This window comes from Glandiceps talaboti, chromosome 14 (assembly GCF_964340395.1).
Source record: "Glandiceps talaboti chromosome 14, keGlaTala1.1, whole genome shotgun sequence".
Taxonomy (NCBI): Eukaryota; Metazoa; Hemichordata; class Enteropneusta; family Spengelidae; genus Glandiceps; species Glandiceps talaboti.
Window position 1 is genome coordinate 4,098,804 of NC_135562.1, and position 10,853 is coordinate 4,109,656.

At 35.4% G+C, this 10,853-nt stretch overlaps 1 protein-coding gene across 1 annotated transcript; it reads left to right on the top strand.

Annotated features, from left to right (window-relative positions):
• The first annotated feature begins 3,433 nt into the window (after positions 1-3,433).
• On the top strand, positions 3,434-9,132 carry LOC144445837 (ectonucleotide pyrophosphatase/phosphodiesterase family member 7-like). Its single transcript, XM_078135480.1, has 7 exons — positions 3,434-3,472; positions 4,462-4,539; positions 4,918-5,089; positions 6,077-6,684; positions 7,248-7,388; positions 7,559-7,681; positions 8,944-9,132. The coding sequence occupies exons 2-7, from the start codon at positions 4,477-4,479 to the stop codon at positions 9,130-9,132; spliced, it is 1,296 nt and encodes a 431-aa protein (XP_077991606.1). The 5' UTR covers positions 3,434-3,472; positions 4,462-4,476.
• The last annotated feature ends 1,721 nt before the right edge of the window (positions 9,133-10,853 follow it).

Consider the following 10,853-nt stretch of genomic DNA (forward strand, 5'->3'; position numbering starts at 1 on the left):
CATGCATACAGACAGACGTACATAGTATGTACGTACGTACATACATACATACATACACACACACACACATACATGCATACTTACATACACACACACACACACACACACGTATTGTACGTACATTTTTCCAAACAACTGACTACATGTATATAAACAGCTCTAATATACTCACAAAAGACTATTTGGTTTGTAGCTTTATTTCAACTGTGCAACTGAAAAGTAAATGTTGCTAACTGTTATAAAAACTTAACAGGAAATAGAGAAAGCTTATCCAAAATGCAAACACTGAGAATGTTACAAAGTAATCTTTTTTAGCAGTAAATGGTAGTGATACGAAGAATCGTACATTATAATTCAAAACGATATCATCTTTTCATATGAAGATAACTTGCCAAAAATCACTGAATGAAATTAATATTTTCATAGCATATTTACTAAAATTGATATGACTTGGCTAGGCTGCGTACTAACTCAAGGATTTCCAAAGAATGTTTTACAGTTTTCATATGTTTGGTTTACCATTTGGATATCAAAAAGGGAACGATAGCATTCCTTTTTACTATCTGTGATATATATATATCTATTCTTCAGATAATAATTTGGAGTTTACTAACATTCTAGCATTACTGAATATTTCTTCATCAGTTTATGTTTACTATTTTATAAGCCATCTAAGTATTATTTCACATGTGTTTTGCTATATTTACTTACTGATTTGATTTCTTTTCACTTTTTTGTATATGTTAACTTTATCTATACATTGTAAAATGTTTTCTTGCGGGTTTTTAGTGTTTTCCATAGTTTCTTCTTATTTTTTCTCATTTTTAAACATTGAATTCTTTAGTGATTTGCATATTAAGTGAAACACTCCAAGAGTTCTTTATGGTAGTGACTATATTTTGTGTGTGCTACATTGGACAAGTAGATACTTAGGTACAGGTTTGTTATTTTGCACCATTGACCATCGCATGATTTGTAAGCATTTTCATTGGTCAAAATTATTGAAGCATGTGATTGTCACATGATGTATCAGTATTTTGATTTGTTAATTATCAAAAGCAAATAATCAGGTGTATATTGTATTTGTGCACATATATATGACCATCACGTAATTGAGCAATTTCATTGGTCAAAACTGTTGAAGCATATGATTATCACATGATGTATTAACTGATGTCCCTTGTGTGGTGGATTTTATTAATGTCTGTACCATATGACCATAACATGATTAATGACTAATTTCATTGGTTAAACTCATGTCAACATGTGATTGTCACATGATGTATAAGTATTTTGATTGGTTAAGATATGAATCATGTGAACACTACTTGATAAAGTGATTAGAATAGGATCACACAAATAAAAGGGAAGATGTTGAGATGTAAAGACAATTTTGCTTAGATACTCAAGATGGTAAATATTTTTAAAATTGTACATAGTGATTTTGAAGTGTGTAAAGTGATATATTTTGACCCATTGTAATGTATATTTTAAGCGATATTGTATAGATAGAGAAATAAGTACACAGAATAATGCTTTATTGAAATAGAACTATTGTCAAGATTTTGTATAAATGTAGAGAAATGGGAAATAAAGTGAATGAAGCTATCATAATACAAGTGTTCAGTATTTTATATCTGAATGACTCTTAGATAAATGGATGAACAAGGTGTAAAATCTTCTGCGGGCAGCACTCATGTGGTCAATGACAGGAGTAGGGTTGATATGAAATATGGTGCAATGGAGGCAAGAGATGACTTTTGGAGATATAATGGATCGGAGCCAGTTAGAGACAAATTGGGGAAGTAAGGAGTCTGTGACCTCTGAACCGGAGTGTCATGATCGATAGGAGGTTGATAGGGTTGGAGTTTGGTAGGTTTGGGAGACAAGTTGAAACATGTATGAAGTTTAATGAGGGAATGAGATCTCGAGATATGGTAGGAAGTTACGACTCTTCCGAAGAAGCTTGCCCCCCCCCCCCAAAAAAAAAAAAAAAAAAAAAAAAACTATCAAGATCAGTCACAGTGAGACTGATCACAAAGTTTCATGTTGAGATAGACACCATAAAGTTAAAACAGAAACATCATTTACACAGTGTCAACTGTTTATTCAGTTAACAGCATGCACTCAACTACAATTATAATAGATATGAGGTATAATTTCTTGAAGTCAAACAAAATCCATGGTCAACACCCAACTGAGCTGTTTCTTTCATGTAGTTACTGTCCATATCATAACTAAATAAATGGTTCACATTGTGTATATGATGATTGTGTGTATCTCAATATGAAACCTTGCGATCAGGCTCATTGATCTTGAAAGTGCTTGGCCAAGCTTCTCCGAAAAGAAATGTAATATTGGCAATTTCCCCAAAATACATGAAATCTTACACTTATGGTTGAACGTGCTGCAGAGACAAAAAATCACTGAAAATCAAATTTCTTCAATTCTCTCCAACTTTAGCCATATGACAGCTTTTTCCTGGTCCTTTTGAAATGATGGGGTTATCTTCTTGCTTTCAAGGAAATTTTGAATTTGTTTAATTCCCATAGAATTAACACAGTATTCAGCAGCCATATTGGATGGTGGCCATATTGGATGACGGCCATATTGGATTCTAAAATGACTTAATTTTGATATCGTGTTGACCTCTATTTAAAAAAATGGTACTGTTGAGTTTTTTAATTGGTTTTAACAAAGAATATGAGTTTTCTTGAAAGTAGAGTTATAAGCTTATTTCCAAGGCGCCTTATACATTTTACAGGTGTTCAGCTATGGGGAAGTGTTTGTTTTTCTTTTGTGACAATGTTACACGTTACCAACTTCATTTAATCAATGGATACATGTGAAAATATATATTGGTACATCCTATAACATTTGGAAATATTTCAGATTAAAAGTAGGTCTCCTCGAGATGTGAACATGTGTGTCTTGCAACCTGGCATAGTGGTACTACATAACAATGTGTGTTTAGCTCTATATACAATGTACACAGTGCATAACAAGACGTCTTGTACCTACGATTCAATGAATGAGTAGACCTCTGTTAGCAAAGTTCAAGCTTTTCTTTATTAACAGTGTCAGGGTAAGACATACTATACAGTGTTTCTGAGGGTCGAACACCTTTGACGTCACTGTGTCATTTCATATCATGTTATACTGGTGACTTACAGGTAGGCTTGAACTTTGTGAATGTTTACTATCTGGTGTCAAATCTTCATATGTTTTATGGTTGCACAAAAATGTATTCAAAGAAACACGTTATTCGTTGTATTTGAAATTTGTATTTATGAGAGTTTGGAGTATATAGTACGTTTGACTACCCCCATGTTGTGAAAGATTCTCTTTCATTGCACGTAAATCATGCCGCTCCTTGTAAGTTTATGAGAGGCCACGTGAAGGTGTGGCGAGAGCGATGCAGACTTTTATATAATACATTTCGCTTCATGAACTCCAGCAAAAGTCTGCAAAGGTAAAGTAACTATTGGTATTATGACGTCAATTGCTAAGAGGAAAGGACTTTAGTGTACAATGACAGGATACGTGTTTATATGTAGTGACATATATCCATGCAAGTGTTTTTAAGAACCACCCAAGCCGAACTCCATGTCAGGATTCTAAACTCGAAAATCTGTATTGAATACTAGAAATGTTATTTGAATGATATTTATTAGAATCAGTCTGTCTCTCTTCCCTTATACGTGAAGTCTTGATTGTTATATGCCAATGGTTTCTGACACTAAGGCAGCCAATGGAACAACAAATTTAATGACTACGTCAAAATACTACCAGACGTTAGGTTTTACTATGAGCCAGCTGGTTTCTTTCTTTGTCTGGTTTGACAACATTTTGGGGTTTACTTGGATGTCTGCGCGGATCCTCCCCATGCTATAGAGTCACTCCTCCCCCAAGGGTCTTATCTCTCTACGTATATCTATATTGTCAATTGAGTTGCATATTGGGACCAATGCGAGTACTTATGCATTCAATGCCAGTGAGTATCGGAATAATATGCTATGTTGGTAAATAAAAGGTACCTCAACAAGGTCATTCATTGTATTATGTCTCGTCCTTGAAATCTCAAACAACAATGATGTTACAAACATTAATCTATTACTACTTCACACGTAGAAGATATTGTGAACCGAGACTCTTTGAAGCTACTGTTCGAGATTTCGATTCTAAAATACACTTTTGACATCGTGTCATGCCTTTGGTGTTAATATTCATATAACAGATCCTAGGCAATCTCATTGTGATTGGCTACGGGGACCTAAACTGGTCACCATGGCACATCATGTCAGGCTAACGTGACAGATAATTTACCACTTGGTTTGTTTTCCAAAAAACTGTTTCAGTTCTTGTTGCTCAACGAGGAACAATGAAAGGACGAAATTGTCAGACATTCGTTTATTTAATTTGGTGGTAGCATATCATTGCTTGGCGTTTTAATTTTCACAGGTATTGGGATCCACAATGTCTGGTTTGATGAAATGCGTTGCCTTGGTTATTACTGTATTACTTATTGCAGAGACTAAGGTATGTCTGTATCTCGTTTGAAATAAACATATTCATTACACTGAGCAAATGACTTGTTAAATCCTAGACAATGACGACAAGGTTAATCAAATATTGTAAAATTAGATACCACTAGTGGTGATTAATCAGTAGGTCGGTCGGTCGGTCGGTCTGTTGATTTGCTGGTTGCTTGCTTGTTTGTATGTATGTATGTATGTATGTATGTATGTATGTATGTATGTATGTATGTATGTATGTGTGTGTGTGTGGGGGGGGGGTTGGTTGGTTGGTTGGTTGGTTGGCTGACTGACTGACTGACTGACTGACTGACTGACTAACTGACTGACTGGTTGGTTGGTTGGCCTGTGTCACCAAATTTAATACACTATTATGTTGTAGGCAGCAACCAAGCAGAGAGTTATCCTGGTTTTGATTGATGGTCTACGCTATGATTTATTTAATACAACAATGTCCAGTCTAGACAGTATGGCTATAAAGGGAGTAAAGGCAGAATATATCAACCCAGTCTTTCCTTCATTGTCATTACCTAGCATGTATTCTATAGCCACAGGTAAGACAATGACTATTTCATACTTGTCAATTACATACATACATACATACATACATACATACATACATACATACACACACACACACACACACACACACACACACACACACACACACACACACACACACACATACATACATACATACATACATACATACATACACACACAGTCACAGCATTACATCTCATGTCAGGCACACTTTCACAAAATAATACTGCCTGATGATACTGACTATTGCTAACAGTCATATTGACATTGAAATTCTATTCCTCGAAATCTCTTTTAAGCTAATATTTTATAAACTGTGCGAATCATTACTTACAATGTTTACCACTGGTAGTTTTAGTAAAATGTATTGAACATCGCAGGAAAACAACTTAAATGAGACTGGTCTGAATAGACGGATGTAGACTCATCTATCCCGGTCATTTCCTTAATAATAAAATTTGAACTGCTGCTATCGGACTAAACTGAGTCCATTACCACATGATCTTCTGACGACCGTAGGTATTTCTTTAGAAGATCGTTGTTATCGGGACCCCTTACTCTATTGAGGTGTGCCTGGGTTCACACCAATGATCATGACATTGGTATGAATTACATTGACATCGCGTAACTGCTAAGCTTTAAACAAAAACATTTTCTGGTGAAATTAATTGAACCATCTTACAATAAGTTAAACATAGATCATACACTTTAAGTATAACGTGCAGCCACGTTCAAGAATCAAATTCCCTTAAAATCAAAGTTAACTTGTTTTCTATAGGAAAACGTGTTCTTGTGTTAATTTCCTCAAAAATAAACGATTTTCGCCTTCCGCAGACACAAGACCGCGAACTTTCATTTTTTTATCGTTGGATTTGACAGTAAATTTCCTGAACAAAGAAACTACACAAGTTGAATATTTTTATTTCCAAAGCGCATATTGTATCAAACAACCATCTGGGTTATTTTGCTGATATCAAAAAAAAATCTCTGCATTTCAGGTCTGTATGTCGAAAGCCACGGTGCAGTGTATAACGTCTTCTATGACATTGAAAGTGGACATACTTCAGACCCTTTCTCAACTGCGAAAATTCCAGCCTTTTATGACACCGGTGTAGAGCCAATATGGGTAACTGCGCAGCGCAACGGTTTAAAGACTGGGCTGTACCAGTTTCCAGGAGGGGGTGTGCCGGTGAAAGGAGTTTCTCCGTCGAAGAATCTCGACATAACTTTACAAACGAAGAATACTTCTTTTAATGAACGAGTTGACGACATTATGTTGTGGTTGACGGAAGATGACCTGGACCTCGTGTTTCTGCATTATATACCTCTTGACTTTGCACTGCATTATGCTGGCGGAATCGGTTCTCCGGCAATGTCCGCAAAGATTCGGGAAGTCGATGAAGGAATCGATTATCTGTTTGAGAAATTAAAAGAAAATAAGCTGCTGAACACGACCAATGTGATAGTGACAGCTGACCATGGACATCTTGAAGTTGCTGAACAACTGAAGTTGTTTGATTATATCGACGCTGATGACGTTGAACTTGTTCCATCGTCTACCTATCCATTTGTACCGATACTGCCTAAAGATGGGAAGGAGGAAACGGTATTTCAGTTCTAATCTAATTTAATTTTCACAAAAGTCAGTTTTAATTTTAGGAAAACACCGGGTATTATTCAGTAGTTGTTCACTAATCAAAACATATAAGACTTAGCTAATATTAATCTTCACTGGTGAAAAGTTGGAAAAAAGCAGATTACAGATTTCATAGGAGGCTTTTGTTCAAAGGGGTTTACTCCGAGTTGAAATGTAAGTTTGATGTACAAATATATGTAATTTATGCAAATAATATGCAAGTTAAAATATCATTATTTCGCTGAGAAGACATTTTTTCACTACCGTCAATTTACCAAAAAAGTATCCTCCAACTTCAAACACGTGATACCTACAGATACATTTTCAAGCAACACATTTTCCTGAAATCTGAAATGCCCACGACCATTGCCCCAGACTATATTGCGCCCCCAACGTCAATTACTGAAAAACAACATTTCGCGATTGCTGTTTGTCATTTATTTACTCCAAGTTCTATCGTCTATCTATTTGTTGTTAATTTGTCACTGTGATACAATTATTTCATATTTTGTTCATTTCTTTCACGTTCAAAGATATATGAGAGTCTGAAGAATGCACACCCAAATATTACTGTGTATAAGAAGGAGGAGTTTCCCAATGACCTTCATTATGCTAACAATGTTAAAGTTCTGCCAATTCTCGTCATGGCTGACCCTCCCTATGTCATCATTACGGTAGGTTGATATCCTATGTATTTACATTTTATTTCTGTTGCACACCTTGCTGTTTTTTCAAAAGAAGTATCGCAAGAGGGCGCCCTACATGAGAAAATATAAACTCACAATGCCTTATAGGATATCCATGATCCATGAGTTATCATATCGTGTATGTTTACTTTCACCAGGGCAACCAAAGTACCCTGTTTACACAGCATGGCTATCCTAACACTGTGCCTGAAATGAGAAGTATCTTCTATGCTCAGGGCCCAAGCTTTAAATCTGGACACATTGCTCAACCATTCAACGAGGTAAGACATCAAATATACATGTACTGTTATAAAAAATAAGGTTTGCTAGGCGTGTATCCCTTTCTCTTTGCTTGGTGACAAAGTCACATGACCGCGTGGCGGCTATGTGTTTTCTTCAGTTAATGTCATGTGGAAGTAGTTATCGATCTGGCTCGCCAGGTATAGTGATTTGTTCTGTTAGCGTTCTATAAAACCAAACTTGGCCATTGAGGCTAAATCACGATATCGGTAATAATAACAATAACAGGCTAAACATCTACTTTGAAATTTAATGACTCATAAATGAAATAAAACTAATCTTACAACATTTACTGTTTTATGCAATGCAATTTAATATACTAAAATCAAGAGAGAGAAAATCAGGTAAAAGTGTTTGAAGTAGAGAAATCAAAATGACGCCATTTTAGAATCCAATATGGCCGATGAACACATTGTTAAATCTTTGGAAAAATAAAAAAAGTTTGTTGATTACAAAATATGTTGATTGCTTGACTACATAGCTTGTATTATGTCAAAATGATCAGGAATAGGTTTTTATCTGGTTGAAGATTAGAGAGATTTTGATTTCCAGGGTAATTTGATCCGCGAGACACATTCCATCTCAACGTTACAGTTTTATCGTTGATTCAGATGACTTGCCAACTTTATTATATTCGATATTCATCGTTGTAGTTTATGTAGTTTTTAGTTTTGAGAATCATGCTTATTTTTGACAATTACGTAATTATATGATATTTTATTTACAACGTTTATTTATTACGTTGGTACGATTGTGAATATGCCATTTAAAAATCCGTGAAATTGTCAGCGTGAATCCACTTATACGAACACTGACTTGAAACCCCCTAGAAAAGGGAAAAAAGGGATGCAGCGATGATAAGAGGGTTTAATACCGTATTTGAAAATTAAGAAAATGTATGACCTGCGCCCCCAACGTTGAAATATGACACATTATAAGAATGATAACGCTCCTGTACATTTATGAAAGCGCCAAGAAGGTCGGACGACTAACAAATTATTTTCATTTACCAAACTTAGAAAGGTTACTATGGAACAGACAATTTCAAGTCAAGTATTTGAAAGAATGTCTTTCATGCTGCATAGCTGTCAGTCAAACTAATTTTATGAATAATGATCACAGCATGACGTCATGTACTTGTTAGTGTCATTATCGATAACATCAAGCCGAGTTATACAAACTATGAAATCATTACTTCACCATAATCTCTTTCTAATTTACTTTTCACTTATTATTTCCACAGGTCAGCATTTATCCCTTGCTGTGTGAGCTACTGGGACTTGAACCCTTACCCAATAATGGTTCGCTCTCTGTGGTCTCAGATCTGGTGCAATATGTTAAATATGTTACATCCGGGCAACGACTAGTTGCTGTGGAAACGACGAGCTTTTTGCTTATGTTAGCGTCTGCGTTACAACTCGCTCATCAGTAATGATAAGATCACGTGCCAATACTTGTACGACGAACTATGTTGAGAATACTACGATTAAAGTAATCCACAGTGGGTAAATTTTTATAAGAAAATGAAAATAAAGTAGGGTAAAGTCTGACTCACATGATAACCAATTAACATGTAATCTATATTATTATGAAATTACAGATATAAAATGAATTTCACAATGATACCGTGTAGCTTTTCTATTAGATACAACCATGCAGAAACCAATAATAAGAATCTGGACATGCTACACTTTAAGATAACAAGATTGAATTCATGAGTACATTACATTACAGTTTCTTGCTACATTTTGTCTAAGTGAAATGAACTACACAGGCCACCATACAGACATCAAATGAACACCACAAAGGGCATTTTATGTGCTCTTCATCCGGGTGTTTGATACTAAGAACAATATTAGAGCGAATGTCTGCATTGAGTTGCAATATATTTAAATGGTTTATTTCATTTAGAGTAAATGTAGCTAGAAATGCGATCTTGCTCTTGAAGTGTGGCATAAACAGTTTCTTGCTGGTTTCTGTATGGTTGTGGGAAACAGAAAAGCTGCACAGTATTGTGAAATTCATGTATAAAAATACCAAACGTACCAAAGTAAAACTGTCATCAAATTATGAACTAACCTTTTTGTGATAACATAAAATAAATCATATATGTAGCCAATAAATATTTGATATTATATTATTAATACATAAGTGGTAAATATATTCAAAACATTTTTTTCAAGGTGATTGTGACCTTGACCGTTAGGGTGGTAGTTTAAACTATGGATAATGTTACAATAACGATGTACTGAAGACTATCCGCTTCGAAATGAATACGTATTGCTAAGCAGTTCATAACACTATTATTCACTATGTATTTTTTGAGTAAATATGGATTTGCCAAGAAGTCTACATCTGATATAGTTCTTAATAATACCATTTTATTACATGTTTATAACCAAGGAATGTTCCCTAGCTGTCTCCTGCAAATGAAAATCAATTATTTTGACTGTAAACCATTTCATCAAAGTGAGCTTTTATTCTTTAATAGTCAATTATAAATAATACTTGACACACTTTTCAGAACACGTCACTTTAGGGACACATAAACGTAATAAGGAGAAATGCGGTGCTTGGAACTTTGTATCGACCTCCGTCGCTCTTTAATGATGGTTTATTACATACCCGGTTATATGTCATGCCTTCCTACACTTCTTGCTCAAAATGATTGTTTTCCAGGTGTCAATGACCATCTTATTCAGACAGACTTCCAGACATACAGACTTCCAGACAGACATACAGAGTCAATCAGACAGACAGACGGACGGACGGACGGACGGACGGACGGACGGACGGACGGACAGACAGACAGACAGACAGACAGACAGACAGACAGACAGACAGACAGACAGACAGACAGACAGACAGACAGACAGACAGACAGACACACACACACACACACACACACACACACATACATACATACATACATACATACATACAAACAAACAAACAAACATAATGGTTTTATCATCCCCTGTATGTGGTATTAAGATTACGCTCTAACGTTTACTGTTTGTGGTGTTGTTATTAAGAAGAAAAACAAACAGTATTTGGTGGGAGATAGGACTGGAGCGTTATCTGAATGGTTTGATTAAAAGTAAAAGTCAGACACGTCTTCTCTTTACCCCCACCCTAGCATTGAAAAAATGA

What these genes read in the sequence shown, in the direction of transcription:
- LOC144445837 (XM_078135480.1), top strand. Translation starts at nt 4,477, where the DNA reads ATGTCTGGTTTGATGAAATGCGTTGCCTTGGTTATTACTGTATTACTT. An exon ending in TACTTATTGCAGAGACTAAG is followed by an intron (nt 4,540 to 4,917) that starts GTATGTCTGTAT and finishes ATTATGTTGTAG; the next exon opens with GCAGCAACCAAGCAGAGAGT. An exon ending in CTCCCTATGTCATCATTACG is followed by an intron (nt 7,389 to 7,558) that starts GTAGGTTGATAT and finishes TACTTTCACCAG; the next exon opens with GGCAACCAAAGTACCCTGTT.